The sequence below is a fragment of the Hemiscyllium ocellatum genome, chromosome 21 (assembly GCF_020745735.1).
Source record: "Hemiscyllium ocellatum isolate sHemOce1 chromosome 21, sHemOce1.pat.X.cur, whole genome shotgun sequence".
NCBI lineage: Eukaryota > Metazoa > Chordata > Chondrichthyes > Orectolobiformes > Hemiscylliidae > Hemiscyllium > Hemiscyllium ocellatum.
In genome coordinates this window covers 64,821,925-64,838,146 of record NC_083421.1, presented here as the reverse complement: position 1 = coordinate 64,838,146, position 16,222 = coordinate 64,821,925, and the positions used below count along the sequence as shown (strand labels likewise).

Sequence of the window (16,222 nt, the reverse complement as noted above, 5' to 3'; positions counted from 1 at the left end):
CACATCTGCACTCATTGCTCCTCACCACAGTCACACTTTTCCATCAATTCCAGCGTGCGGCAAACTAACGGGAATCAGCAACCCACTCACCGTGAAAACATCTGGATCGAGGTTTGGTGCCTGGATGACAGATCCTGCCTCACCAGAGGGGGACACTAAGGTATGTCGCGGCAAATACCAAATCACTGCTCCCTTCAAACTGAGCTCAGGCCAGTCCATCTCACTGCATCGTGGTGGGGCCTAGGGGAGGAGACAGAATGAAAAACAGGCAGATTGTGAAGGAGAAATTAATCAGACGGGGCAAGGAATTTGCAAAAAAAAGAATTGCTGAGATTGAAGTGACAGTCTGCCTGAGTACAGTGGGTACAGGAATGAAGAATTGATAGGTTGGGATTTGGTGACCTCCAGGGTTTTAGTTTGGGATTACCACCCTAATTGATGGAAGTTTGAGCTGCATTTGACAAGGAAATTATTTTCAACTTGTTTGTAGGAATGCAAAGTGGAGGATTCTGTATGGAGATAGGAACGATGCCAGCGTGTATGTATCTATGAAGGGTACAGACCAGTTAACATTTAGAGAATGGCCCTCTGCCGCACATAGTACATTGATAAGTATTCAATATGTGCAATGAGAACTGGGAGGAGACGCAAATACACAGGCTGACACACAGCAGGAGACTCACTTTGAAAGGATTGGAATTGAAATGAGAGCCTTGGTTCGAGCACACTTAGAGATTGGAGCTGGTCACTGAACTCCGTGTTACAAAGAGGATCTGGATCTACTGGAGAAGGTGTGAGAACATTGAGGAGGATAATTCGCAAGCGCACGGTCTCCATTCAGGCACATGTTCGCCATTGTAACATGGAATCTTGGACAGACTGGGTCTATCATTGAAAAGAGAAAGCTTATTGGTGTGGGGAGGAGTGGACAAAGTGATTGTCATTTCCCAGTCCTCTCGGATCCTCCCTGACTCTAGTGATTCCTGAAAGATAACCACCAATGTCACTACAATCTCCTCAACTACCTACTTCAGGAACTCTGGGGTGTAGTCCACCCAGTCCAGCTGATCAACCCAGCTTCGGCCCTTTCAGCTTCTCCTTCGTGAAGGCCATTACATTCATCTCTGTGCCAACTCTCTCAAGGTTCTGGCATAGCACTGGTGTCTTCCCTTGAATGGGTTGGCAGTGTTCTGGATTTGTTTGTCACACACTGTGGGCGGCATGATGGCACAGTGGTTAGCACTGCTGCCTCACAGCGCCAGAGACCAGGGTTCAATTCCTGACTCAGGCAACTGTCTGTGTGGAGTTTGCACATTCTCCCCGTGTCTGTGTGGGTTTCCTCCAGGTGCTCCCGTTTCCTCCCACAGTCCAATGATGTGCGGGTCAGGTGAATTGGCCATGCTAAATTGCCCGTAGTGTTAGGTGAAGGGTCGGTGTGGACTTGTTAGGCCGAAGGGCCTGTTTCCACACTGTAGGGAATCTAAACCTTCCCCTTTTGGAAGAATATATTTTGACTGTCTCCATCTTCTTTGACAATAGTCCATATAGTTCAGCTACTGTTTCTCCTTTTAACCTTGACCTCTGCTTTACTGGATCCAGATCCATTCTTAAGCACTCAACTCCTCTTCACCATTTGATATTTCTTCATCTGTATAGTTTATTGTGCCTTTCCAGAGTCAGTCAATTTTATGATACAACAGACACTCTCCCCTCAATGTCCTCCTACTGTCACTTGATCTCCCACCTCATTCCCAGAAGCCCAGCCTCCTTTGGATCATTGGATTAGCCACATACTGCTTGAGGAAACATTCTGGCAGAATGCAATCTCCTTGGCCCTTTGTACCGCTCCTATCCCAGTCTACACCCTGGTAATTAAAGTCTCCAATAACAACTGCACTATAACTTTTCTATCTCGCTGTGTCTTCTTTGCAAATTTGTTCCTCTTCATCCTGTACACTAGCAAGAGGTCAATGGAATACACCAGAAAATTTAATTGCCTCTTCTCTGTTCATTAGCTCCAGCCAAATAGATTGTATCCTTGATTCTCTGGGACATTCTCTTTCTCAAATATGGCAACACTCTCCTAAGTAAATCCTGCCACCCTCCCCATTTCTATCCTTTCCTGAATATTCCTGTGTGCAGTCCTGTCCTAATTTAAACCGGGACTCTTATCACTGCAGCATCACACTTCCAGTTGGAAATACGTGCCTGTACCTTACCAAAACTATTGACCACTATCCATACCTTCACACACTTACATTGGAACAGAGATTTAGACTCACTTTCTCTCGCACTCTGAGCCCACCGAATAACCTATTATTTTTATTCTTATTCTTTTTCCCACTACCCTTTGCCCCCTCAGTAACCCACTCTCCAATTATCTCCTGTTTCTCACATTCCCTCCCTCCCAATAACACTAACAAATCAGCACAGGCCAAGTTAATCAAACTGAATTTGAACCAATGAATGAGATAGATTGGTTGGAGCTGCGGACCTCAGGCAGGGAGGAAGATTTTAGGGAAAGTCTATGAAAAGGTCGAGAGGCAGTGCTTTAGTGAAAGAATTTCCAGACCTAGAGGCGACAGTCACTGAACTGAGGCCTACTAATGGTAACATGATTAAAATCAGGGCTGTGCAATAGCTGGACAAGATCGGTGGGTGGGGTGGGGGGTGTAGAGGATAGAGGAACCCTGACCCCAATGGCCAGCTGCAGCCTCTCCGATGGGGAGGGTATAACAATCGATGCTGACAATGGAGCTGCATGATCCAGAAAATGGTTTCATGCAAGTTCCTGTCTTTGCTTTTCCCAGCTGAGTTCGAGGATCTGAGTAAGATCCAACCAGATCATCAGATGCTCTCTCATTACAGAGAGGACAGCTGGGAGTGGTTTAACCTGAGGGTCAACATACCACGTGTGAGGAGAGAGGTCGAAGAGGAGAGTCTACTAATCTCAGTCCGTGCAAGAATTAAACCCACACTGCTGGTGCCTCTCTGTATCACAAACCAACGTTCCAGCCAACTAAGCTAATTGTACAATAACAATTCAACAAAGTACAAAGGGAATGCCACACTGTCAGAGAGTTGGTGCTGAGGTTTTATAGGTTTCAACACAAATGCACAGAGAAGGGTGAATGGCCTGATCTGTCTGTATCCTGGAGATAGAATGGGGAACAGCTCTCAGTTCGTTCGAGTCCAGGGAGATGCTGATGTAATGGTGATGTCACTGCACTAATAATCTCAGGAGAAAGTGAAGACTGCAGATGCTGAAGAGTTAGAGTTGAAAATTGTGGTGATGCAAAAGCTCAGCAGGTCAGGCAGTATCCAAGGAGCAGGCGAGTTGACGTTTTAGGCACAAGATGAAGGGTTTATGCCCGAAATGTCAATTCACCTGCTTCTCGGGTGCTGTGCTTTTCCAGCACCACACTCATAATCTCAGGGTAATGGACCTGAGGAAAACAGAAATTGCTAGTGAAACTCCGCAATTTTGATAGTATCTGTGGAAAGAGAAACAAAGTTAAAGTTTCAAGTCCAGCAACCCTTCTTTAGAAGAGATAGCAGCGAGGGAAAGGTGATATATATACTGATGACATGGACATGGGGTTGGGAAGTGAACAGGTAGATGGAGACAGAACCCAGAGAGTGTTAGCATTTCGGGTCCAGTACGATTTTTCTTCAGAAGAAAAGGTTTTGAAAAGATGTTTTTTTTAGATAATTTTGACTGCAAGCCTATTTTCCAATGCCTGTCATAGAACATAGAACATTACAGCGGCCCTCGATGTTGCGCCGCCCTGTCATACTAATCTGAAGCCCATCCCACCTACACTATTCCATGTACGTCCATATGCCTGTCCAATGACGACTTAAATGTACTTAAACTTGGCGAATCTACTACCGTTGCAGGCAAAGCATTCCATACCCTTACTACTCTCTGAGTAAAGAAACTCCCTCTGACATCTGTCTTATACCTATCTCCCCTCACTTTAAAGTTGTGTCCCCTCATGTTTGCCATCCCCATACTTGGAAAAAGGCTCTCCCTGTCCACCCTATCTAACCCTCTGATTATCTTGTATGTCTCTATTAAGTCACCTCTCAACCTTCTTCTTTCTAACGAGAACAGCCTCAGTTCCCTCAGTTTCCTCGTAAGGCCTTCCCTCCATACCAGGCAACATTCTAGTAAATCTCCTCTGCACCCTTTCCAAAGCTCCCACATCCTTCTTATAATGTGGTGACCAGAACTGTACACGATACTCCAAGTGCGGCCGCACCAGAGCTTTGTACAGCTGCAGCATAACCTCCTGGTTCCGGAACTCAATCTCTCTATTAATAAAGGCCAAAACACTGTATGCCTTCTTAACAGTTCTGAATAAGTTATATTAGACTCGAAACGTTGACTCTGTTTCTCTCCCCACAAGTCTGCTGCCAGACCTCCTCAGTTTTTCCAGCATTCTCTGTTTTTGATATATTTACATATATCTATATGCTGACTACAAAAGTGAAAGAAAATTCCTATCATTGGTCTGCAAGTCCATCAATCCCTGAAGGTGTCAGTGCAGTTATTCAGTGGTAAAGAAGGCATACAGAATGTTTACCTTCATTAGCCCCAGCATAGAATCTTTGAGCAAAGAAATCTTGTTACAATTTAATAAAACATTGGTTGGACCCAACACTCTGTGTAGTCCTGGTTGCTACACCATCAGAAGGAAGTGATTTCACTGGAGAAAGTGCAGAGGAGATTCATCAGGATGTTGCCTGGGTTAAAAAGTCCCAGTTATGAGGAGAGACTGGGTAGGCTGGGATTGTTTTCCTTGGAGCAGAGGAGGCTGGGGGGGATTGACTGAGGTTTCCAAAATTATGAGGGTTAGATAAGGTAGATTGTAAGAACCTCTTCCCAATGGCAGACATGTCTAAGACCAGAGGGCAAGAGTTTAAGGGGAGGAATAAGTGATTTAGAAGTTTGAGAGGTAATTAGACATAAAGTCATAGAGATGTACAGCATGGAAACAGACCCTTCGGTCCAACTCATCCATGCCGACCAGATATCCAAAACAAATCTAGTCCCACCTGCCAGCACCCGACCCATATCCCTCCAAACCCTTCTTATTCATATACCCATCTAAATACCTCTTAAATGTTGCAATTGTACCAACATCCACCACATCCTCTGGCAGCTCATTCCATACACGTACCACCCTCTGTGTGGAAAAGTTGCCCCTTAGGTCTCTTTTATATCTTTCCCCTCTCACTCTAAACCTATGCCCTCTAGTTCTGGACTCCCCGACCCCAGGGAAAAGACTTTGCATATTAATCCTATCCATACCCCTAATAATTTTGTAAACCTCTATAAGGTCACCCCTCAGCCTCCGACACTCCACGGAAAACAGCCCCAGCCTGTTCAGCCTCTCCCTGTAGCTCAAATCCTCCAACCTTGTAACATCCTTGTAAATCTTTTCTGAACCCTTTCAAGTTTTACAACATTTTTCCAATAGGAAGGAGACCAGAATTGCACGCAATATTCCAACAGTGGCCTAACCAATATCCTGTATAGCCGCAACATGACCTCCCAAATCCTGTACTCAACATCCTGACCAATAAAGGAAAGCATACCAAATGCCTTCTTCACTATCCTATCTACCTGCGACTCCACTTTCAAGGAGCTATGAACCTGCACTCCAAAGTCTCTTTGTTCAGCAACACTCCCTAGGACCTTACCATTAAGTGTATAAGTCCTGTTCAGATTTGCTTTCCCAAAATGTAGCACCTCACATTTATCTGAATTAAACTCCATCTGCCTCTTCTCAGCCCATTGGACTGTCTGGTCAAGATCCTGTTGTAATCTGAGGTAACCCTCTTCGCTGTCCACTACACCTCCAATTTTGGTGTCATCTGCAAACTTACCAACTGTACCTCTTATGCTCGCATCCATATCATTTATGTAAATGACAAATCTTTTCACACAGAGAGTGTTGGAAATATGGAACGTGCTGTCTGAGAATGTGGTGGTGGCAGGTACTCTCACAATGATTAAGAAATATCTGGGTGAGCACTTAAAATGCCAGGGCACAGTAGGCTATGGACCAAGTGCACATCAATGGGATTAGTGTACTTTGGCGTTTGTTGGGTTGGTATGGACATGGTGGACTGAAGAGTCTAAGTTTACACTGTTTGACTGTATTCACAGTTTTCAATTCACTGCTAAGGCCTCAGGCTAATTCTCAGCAAACACATTGCTCATTTGACAGATGTGGCAATCCACATTGTAGCAGCTGAGACATATCACAAGATTTGTATAATATCATGAGGGTTCTAAAAACAGTCAGTTTACCCCGTTCCCCCCGTGTTGACAGCTGTAGACATGAGTGTGTTTATCATTGGCAGTTGCCACTTTGATTTGTGGAGTCCAGATCCTACAAGGTATTGCAGAAGCTCAGCCCTTCAGAACCTCATTTTCAGTTACTTCACCACATTGTCATGGTTCACTATATTTATGGCCCTGTTTCTCCCAGGATTATTTAATCTCCTCATACCAATCTGTTCACTGGACCCATTTCTGTCTCAAAATTTCAACCTCATTTGATCTGACAATGGATTTCTCTTGCAAAAGTGACTTTGTTTCCTGCAAAGCTTCAGCTGAATCTGAGGCCTCCCATTCTGTCGGCTTTATGACTGTCAACATAACTCCATCAGAGACACAGCAACAGACACTGTGGTTCCCCAGCTGTCCCACTTCACTGACCTACCGCTCCCCACAGGCCCCTCTCTGACCCCACACAGTACACAGAACTCAACACAATTACTCTCAACATTAGTGTTAAGTTGAAATGATTATAGCAATGATTCTCAGCAGTAATGTCAGTGTCAGATTGAACTAATGAGGTAATCTTTATAAATCATTGATGCAGCAGTATTTACAATGCCAGACCCAGTTCAGATTACACAGCACGGCAGGAACATTACAGCTTTATGGGAGATGGTGATGAGAGCAGTCGGAGAGATTGAGAACTGGCTGATGAGGAGTGACTGTGCAAATTGAACTTGTTCTCACTGGAAACGAGCAGCATGTGAGATGGTCTGTTTGTGTTTGAAGCATATTAACAGGGGGAGGTAATGTCCCTTGGCCAGTAATCCAGAGAGTCAGACTAATCCCACCAGGGCAGATGGTGAGATTCGAATTCAGCAATGCTATGTTTTTAAAAGTGAGCCAATTGACAACCATTGGCATAAAGCCCCAACCAGTTTCACTTACATTCTTCTGTGAAGGAAATCTACTGTCCTTACCCAGTCTGACTGGCATATGATTCCAGACCCATGTGTAACTGCCCCCTGAAATGGCCAGGAAAAATGCTCAGTTCCAACAAAACTACACACAAAAGGATTGAAATGAGATGGTATTGCCACCATTGACCAAGGGCACTGTCGGGTCTGCAGGTTAGTGATGTCTCTCAGACTGCTCAAATAACTGACATCACAGAACATGACCCATACGCCACCATCACCAGCCCCCTGTGGATCCTGTCTCACTGAGGAACAGGTGAGACTGCAGTGATATTACAGTGAGGAGGGAGTGACCACATTGGGGTTCTCAACATTAACTCTGCACTCCATGAAGTCTCTTCGCAGCAATAGTGGTTGAGCTGGTTGGGTCCTAAAGGACATAACTCCTGGCATGGGTATAAAGCAAGTGAGCAAACTAATAAGAGGGAAGTACATACCTGATCTCATCCTCCCCAATCTGCTGACTACAGATGCATCTGTCCATGCCAGTCTCAGTAAGATTGACCACTGCCCAGAGTGACCGGCTGGTGATGCAATGCTGAGCGTCATTAATTTACAAACACAGATATTTTCGGATCAACCTGTTACAACACATCTCTGGAGCAAGTGGGACTCAGACCTGGGCCTCCTAGCTCAAAGATAGGGATGTTGCCATACGCCATGAAAGGCTAACACTGTAGTTTTGGGTGATATTGTCAAGGGGCAGTGTGTAAATGAGCAATAGGTGAAGCCAAGGATAGATCTTGGGGGAGAACAGAGGGAACAGTGGAGGGGAGGAGTGTGAGTGTGTGGTGATATGGGGAGGTGTAGCTGGTTACTGCTGGGTTATGACTGGGAGGGAGCCAGGCAGGAGCATTCCCGGGACCATGCTGAAGAGGAGGATGGTGTGCTCAATGTATCCGATGTTGTAAACCGGGTTAAGTGGGAGAGGTTACTGTCATCACCGACTCACGGGATGTCAATTGGGACTTGGATGAGATCCAGAGGCTGGAGGGATCCCAATGTGAAATTATGGGAATTTGTGCATAGTTTTGACTCAGGTCTTATTCTGATTAATGTTGAACTGACAAATCCATCTTGATGTTGTCTTGTCTAATTTTTCCATAGGTTTATTACATGGATGGTTACCATAACAACCGCTTTGTGCGTGTTTATAAGTCCCTGCAGGATTTCATGGGTACGGACAATTTCACAGTGTACCGTCTGCCTCACCCATGGTCTGGTACTGGTCAGGTGGTTTACAACCAGACCCTGTACTTTAATAAATACCAGAGCCACATCCTCATCAAGTTCCACATTCCCACTGAGCGGCTGCTGACTCAGAGAAGCCTGGACTACGCTGGCTATAACAACATGTACCCGTACTCCTGGGGAGGCCATTCTGACATCGACTTGATGGTGGACGAGGGTGGGCTCTGGGCAGTCTATGCCACCAATCAGAATGCTGGGAACATCGTCATTAGCAAGCTGGATCTGGGAACGCTGGAGGTGATCCGGAGCTGGAACACGGGCTATCCCAAACGGAGTGCAGGGGAAGCCTTCATGATCTGTGGCACTCTGTACATGACCAACTCACACCTGGGTGGGGCCAAGGTTTACTACTCATACAACACCAACACTTCCACCTATGAGTACACTGACATCCAGTTCCATAACCAGTACTCTCACATCTCCATGTTGGATTATAATCCCAAAGACCGAGCCCTTTACACATGGAATAATGGTCACCAGGTTCTATATAATGTCACACTGTTCCACATCATTAAATCTGATGAGTTGTAAGGCCGTACAAATTCCTTCCTTTCCACAATGATACAGTCAGTATAGTGATACATAGATCTGGAAGACTTGTAGAGGTGTTTATATATATTCCATAGAAAGGACATGTAGCCTCATTGACGTTTTAGTTTGGTTTCTGGGCTATTCCTGTCTCCACACAAAAGGGTTTCCTCAATTAGCTGATATCTGCCCCCAGTTCCCAACTCATAACAATAGGTTAATGGACGAGATACTACCTCCCTCCCTCTGTGTTCTCATACACTCTTCCTCTATTCCTTATTGTCCCTCCTCTCCCTCACCACTTCCCTCCTAACTCCCCCTCCCTATCTTTCTCTTCCTGTCCCTCTCTCACTTTCTCTCCCCTCCCATTCATCCCCCCACCCCCTTCTCTCCAGTGTTGAGGATGGTAGGACCCAAGTTGTTGCTGTTGAGCTTGGGATCCACAGTAGGAGCAACCACAGGAACCGAACCTGCTGATGGTCAGGGATCTCCTCACTCGATCTTCAATACTTTGGCAAATTGTAAGGGGCAGGAAACAAAACAGCGCCCCCCCATCTCACTCGCTCCCCCCCCACCACCACCACCACCAACTTGAAAACACTTCACCTCTACAAAAATCTATCTCTTCTACCAGTTACTATCAATGACCATGGGACTGGCTCATTCTGGACATGCAGCTGTCAACTAACTGGACTTCACCCCCACTGTCACTGGACTATAATCTTCTATAGTGTTCCTCAGCTGCCTCATTGTTACCTGAAAGAAGTTACTATTTAATCTGAAGAGATGTAATTATTTGAGCATAAGTCCATTGCGTGATGAGTTGTGTGTCACAGCTTGTCAGTGACACCGTGTAAAGGCCCATTTAACATCTGTGCGTTGGATAACTACAGTGTGAGCTGCATCAAATTAACTAGACCATATTCCCTATCCTAGAACCTGGTACTTTAAGACTCTGTTCTGAATTCAACCCAGGTTGATTTGTAGAGTTTAATATTTCATATCAGCCCGTTCTGGTGCGCAAATCACATCATCACAGTAATTAATTCTCTTGTCATGTACCGATTGTCAAAATATTGCTTCATTCTTTTGCAAAGCTGTGGGTTTGTGTGAGTGAAGGAGGGTGAGTGTATCTGCATTATGTATTTGTAAGTGTGTACCTCTCTGATAGCACTCTGTGTGTGCACTGTCAATCTGTACATCTGAGTCTCTCTCCATTTGTACCTGTGTGTTTGTCTTTGTTACTGTATCTGTGTGTGTCTGTTATAGGGTCCATTTTGTGTGCCCAGAGTTTGGAGGTGGGGAGGTGGGCTGTCCATATCCATGAGTGTGTATGTTGGTGTCTACACATCTCTTTTGGCCTCCATCTGCCAATGCCTGTCAGTTTATGCAGGAGAGCTGGTTTGTATCAGAGAGTGTTAATGAATGTGTATGACATTATCTTTATGGGCATCTGGTGTGTTGTTTGTCTGTCTCAGTGAATGTGTCTGGCAGTTTGTCTCAGAGTGTCAGTCTGTGATAGTATCTTTGCGTGAATGAATTAGCCATGTTAGTGTGAGAATGTTGGGTGTAGACGCATTGGTTTATGTGACTGAGGTTTTGAATGTGTCAGTGTGTGGGTGTTGGTCTATATGTAGCTGTGAGGTTTTGAGTGTGTGCATGTGTGATGGTCCATGTGAGTGTTAGGTTTTGAATGTCTCAGTGTGTGTGTGTGTGTGTGTTGGTCTATGTGAGTGTGAGGTTTTGTGTGTGTGTGTTGGTCTTTGTCAATGTGAGGTTTTGAATATGTCTGTGTTGGTCTATCTAAGTGTGTCAGTGTGTTTGTATTGGTCTATGTGAGTGTGAGGTTTTGTATGTGTGTTGGTCTGTGTGAGTGTGAGGTTTTGAATGTGTTGGTGTGTTTGTCATAGAGATGACAGAAACAGACCCTTTGGTCCAACCCGTCCATGCCGACAGATATCCCAACCCAATCTAGTCCCACCTGCCAGCACTTGACCCATTTCCCTCCAAGCCCTTCCTATCCATGTTGAAAAATGTGTTGCTGGAAAATGCAGCAGGTCAGGCAGCATCCAAGGAGCAGGAGAATCAACGTTTCAGGCATACGCCCTTCTTCGATTCTCCTGCTCCTTTGATGCTGCCTGACCTGCTGCGCTTTTCCAGCAACACATTTTTCAGCTCTGATCTCCAGCATCTGCAGTCCTCACTTCCTTCCTATCCATGTACCCATCCAGATGCCTGTCAAATGTTGCAATCATACTAGCCTCCACCACATCCCCTGGCAGCTCAGTCCACACACGTCCCACCCTCTGCGTGAAAATGTTGCCCCTTAGGTCTCTTTTATATCTTTCCCCTCTCACCCTAAACCTATGCCCTTTAGTTCTGAACTCCCCCATCCCCAGGAAAGAAACTTTGTCTATTTATAAACCTCTATAAGGTCACCCCTCAGCTTCTGATGCTCCAGGGAAAACAGCCCCAGCCTGTTCAACCTCTCCCTATAGCTCAAATCCTCCAACCCTGGCAACATCCTTGTAAATCTTTTCTGAACCCTTTCAAGTTTCACAATATCCTTCCAATAGGAAGGAGACCAGAATTGCATGCAATTCTGTTGTTTTTGTGTGTGTCAGTGTGTGTGTTGGTCTATGTGAGTGTGAGGTTGTGTGTGTGTGTAAGTTGGTCTGATTGTGAGGTTTTGAGTCTGTCAGTGAGTATGTGTTTGTGTTGGTCTATGTGAGTGTGAGGTTTCGAGGATGTGGTTTTGAGTGTGTCAGTGTGTTTGTGTTGGTTTATGTGAGTGTGAAGTTTTGTGTGTGTGTATTGGTCTATCTGAGTGTGAGTTTTTGAGTGTGTCAGTGAGTGTGTTTGTGTTGGTCTATGTCAATGTGAGATTTTCAGTATGTCAGTATGTGTTTCTTTAGAATTTTATCTCTTGTTCTCCACCAATGGCAGTGAAGAGAGGGGTTGGCATGTGCTGCTACTGACTGTTGTAACAGGAAAACAGTGCGACTGTTAAAGTCAACCTCTGTATTTGCCTCTTTCTATTTTATCATTAAAAGGAGTCCAAGATGAGTTATAAAGAGTCCCTGTGAATCCTTCAGTCTTTATGCATTTGGTTGGAGTCTTTAACTCAACACATTCCTTAGATGTTGTAATTTCCACAGTGACCTGCAAATTCCCCCTATTCCAGTATATCTCTAATTCCCTTTGGGAAAGTTCCTGTTAAATCTGCTCCCACTGCCCTCTCAGGCAGCATGTCTCAGATCACAACTCACTGAGTCAAAAACATTCTCCTCCCCTCCCCCTCTGGTTCGGTAACCAGTCGCTTCTCTCTGGTTAGGCATGTCCAGCCATTGAAAACTCCTGATTACTCGAACAATATTTTCCATCATGTGGTACCTCGATGAAATCTTCCTTTGCCTCTACTCTAAGGGATTGCACCTGATGTCGCTGATCAGACGTGCAGAAACCTCATACTCTGTCTTTTTATCCCATTTTGAACAAGCTTTGAAAGTTTTTGATGGGACATTTTATAAAATCACAAAGAGTTATATATGGTAAGGTCTCAGGGAGTGTTGCTGAACAAAGAGACCTTGGAGTGCAGGTTCCTAGCTCCTTGAAAATGGAGTCGCACGTAGATAGGATAGTGAAGAAGGCGTTTGGTATGCTTTCCTTTATTAGTCAGTGTATTGAGTACAGAAGCTGGGAGGTCATGTTGCAGCTGTACAGGACATTGGTTAGGCCACTGTTGGAATATTGCGTGTAATTCTGGTCTCCTCCCTATGGCAAAGATGTTGTGAAACCTGAAAGAGTTCAGAAAAGATTTACAAGGATGTTGCCAGGGTCGGAGGTTTTGAGCTATAGGGAGAGGCTGAACAGGCTGGGGCTGTTTTTCCTGGAGCGTCGGAGGCTGAGGGGTGACCTTATAGTGGTTTACAAAATTATGAAGGGGTATGAATAGGATTAATAGGCAAAGTCTTTTCCCTGTGGTCAGGGACTCCAGAACTAGGTTTAGGTTGAGAGGGACAAGATATAAGAGAGACTTCAGGGGCAACTTTTTCTCACAGAGGGTGGTACGTGTATGGAATGAGCTGCCAGAGGATGTGGTGGAGGTTGGTACAATTACAACATTTAAGAGGCATTTGGATGGGTATATATATAGGAAGGGTTTGGAGGGATATGGGCCGGGTGCTGGCAGGTGGGACTAGTTTGGGTTGGGATATCTGGTCGGCATAGACAGGTTGGACCGAAGGGTCTGTTTCCATGCTGTACATCTCTATGACTCTATGGTTACATCATGGAGAGACACCATTCAGCCTGCCATATCCATGCTAGCCTTCTAAGGAGCAATTCACTTTGTGTCACTTGCCTGCCTTTTGTCCATTGAGCTGCGTGTTTATAATCAAAAATGATGATCTCATTTCCTTTCAAAAGCGTCCGCTGACCCTGCCCCCATCACACTCTTGGGCAGCCCAATCATTCACTGAGTGAAGTCATTTTGTCACATCTACCCAGTGTTTCTTTGGCCACTCATTTGTGTTCCTCGACCCTTTTGCTAATGACAAACGATCAGCTTTGTTGAAATCATTCACATTTTTGAACAGCTCAATCAAATCTCCATCCAGTCTTCACTTCTCGAAGGGGAATAGTCACAGCCTCCCTGACCTACCGGCACAACTGAAGTTTCTCATCCCTGGAATTCTTTCCAGACTCTCTCCAATGCCTTCACAGTACACAGTCCTCCAGCTGAGGCCACACCAGGGGTTTTAGAACTGATTTAACATAATGGCCATGCTCTTGTACTCTATCCTCCGATGAGTAAAGCCAAGTCTTTATCAATTGCTCTCTCTCAATCTGTCCTGCCATCCTCTGTGATTGATGCACATTCATCCCCAAAGCCTCCTAACTCCTGCACATCCTGAAAGCGCTGTACCATTTATATTCAAGTGTTTCTCTACACTCTTCCAATCAAAATCTATCATTTCCCAATCCTCAGCGTGAAGTTTCATCTGCCACTTGACAGACCATTCCATCAAGCTTTTTATGTCCTTCATCCCACTCATTTCACAATGCTTTCAAATTTTCTAATAGATACACATGTTAAAATTGTATATCATTCCCAATACACTGTGCTGTCTCAAGAAGAGCAGAGATCCAACAGAGACCTTGGGGAAACTCCATGTCACACCAACCCCCAGCCCAAAATGCATCCTGTAACTGGTTCCCTCTTTCCTGTCATTCAGCCAATTCTAGTTTCATGTTGCTCCTATCACTTTGATTCCATGATCTATAACCTTGCTATCAAAACTCTTGTGTTCCATGTTATAAATGGCTTCTGGAAGGCCATGTTCACTAAATCAACAGCATACCCCTCATCATCGAGCCCTTCCATCACCTCATCATTGAGACCATTTACAGACCTGTCATTTTTTTTTGATGAGATGATAAACACAAATTGCCCTTAACAAATTTATGGAAGTTTTCTTTGATTAACTCATATTTATATATATAGAAAGTTTTTTGAACTTTATCTAGTCCTTTGCAGTCCTGAAGTTTAGAGGGAGCTTTATTCTGTACCTAACCTTGTGCTATCCCTGTCATGGATGTATTTGATGAGGGACAGTGTAGAGAAAGCTTTACTTTCAGTTTTAAAAAGTAGAAGGAGTTTTAATTACACATGGAACGTGAGTGTCACTGGCTGGGCCAGCTTTTGTTGCCTTTGAGAAGGTGCTTTTGATTTGATTTGATTTATTGTAGTCATACATACCTAGGTACAGTGAGAAGTTTTGTTTTGCAAGCAGTATAGGCAGATCATAACAAACAAGGACATACAGATCTTCGGGTGTTTAGGCAGAGCAAGGCATACAAAGGTACGAGCACACAGGAGGTGCATGAAGACAGATCAACATTAGCAGGATAACATTATTTGATGGTGGGGGGGGTCCACTCAGCAGTATAATAACAACAGGGAAGAAGCTGTATTTGAACCTGCTGGTGCACATGTTCAAGCTTCTGTATCTTCTGCCTGATGGAAGAGAGCATTATCAAGGCGAGAGGTCTTTGATGATGTCAGCAGCCTTTCCATGGCAACAAACTGTGTAAATAAAGTCCATGGATGAGAGTTTGGCTTCTGTGAAGATTGAGGAGAAAGTGAGGTCTGCAGATGCTGGAGATCAGAGCTGAAAATGTGTTGCTGGAAAAGCGCAGCAGGTCAGGCAGCATCCAAGGAACAGGAGAATCGACATTTCGAGCATAAGCCCTTCATCAGGAATGGTTGGGCCTGTGCACACAATCTTCTGTAGTTTCTTAACGGTCCTGGGCAGAGCATTCTAGCTGTACTAGGCCATTATGCATCAGGAGAGAATGTTTGCATCTATAAAAGTTGGTAAGGGACATGCCGAATTTCCTAAGCTGCTAGAGGAAGAAGAGGCCTTGTTGTGCCTTCTTGACCATCACACCTAAGTGGGAAGTCCAGGACAGGTTCTTGGTTATTGTCACTCCTAGGAACTTGACTCTCTCAACCCTCTCCAACCTAGCTCCATTGATGTAGATAGGGGCAAGTCAATGATCAGTTCTTTGGTTTTGCTGACATTGAGAGAGAGGTTATTATAATTGTACCATGACATCAAGCACTCTGTCTTTCCTGTATTCTGTCTCATCGTTGTTTGATATGCAGCCTACCACGATGGTGTCATCAGCAAACTTGTAGAGGGCATTCGTTAAGAATGTGGCTCCACAGTGGATGTACAGAGAGTACAGTAGGGGGCTGAGAACATACCCACGCAGGGTACCAGTGTTGAGGATTATTATGGAAGAAGTATTGTTGTCTGTCTTCACTGATTACGGCCTGAGGGTCAGGAAGCTAAGGATCGAGTTGCAAAGGGCGGAGCCGAGACCTTGAGTTTTGAGATCAGTCTGGACTGCCTTGAACTGTTGCAATCCATGTGCTATAAGTTGACCTAAATGCCCTTAAGGAGGGAATTCTAGGATTTTGATCCAGTGACAGTGAAATAACAGTAATATATTTCCAAGTCAGGATGATGAGTGGCTTGGAGGAGAACTTGCAGGTGGTGTTCCCATTTATCTGCTGCCCCAGTTCTTCCAGATGGAAGTGGCTATGGGTTTGAAAGATGCTGTTGAAGGAGCCTTGGATCATTTTTGCAGTGCATCTTGTAGA

At 44.8% G+C, this 16,222-nt stretch overlaps 1 protein-coding gene across 4 annotated transcripts in view; it reads left to right on the top strand.

The window, feature by feature from the left end:
• The window catches only part of olfm1b (olfactomedin 1b), a 37,299-nt gene extending 25,182 nt beyond the window's left edge, over positions 1 to 12,117 (top strand). For all 4 annotated transcript variants that reach the window (XM_060841660.1, XM_060841658.1, XM_060841661.1 and 1 more), the window contains exons 5-6: positions 54 to 160; positions 8,380 to 12,117. In XM_060841660.1, the coding sequence (XP_060697643.1) occupies positions 54 to 160; positions 8,380 to 9,054 (782 nt within the window). In that variant the 3' untranslated portion in view covers positions 9,055 to 12,117. The remainder of the gene's footprint in view (positions 1 to 53; positions 161 to 8,379) is intronic.
• Positions 12,118 to 16,222: the final 4,105 nt, after the last annotated feature.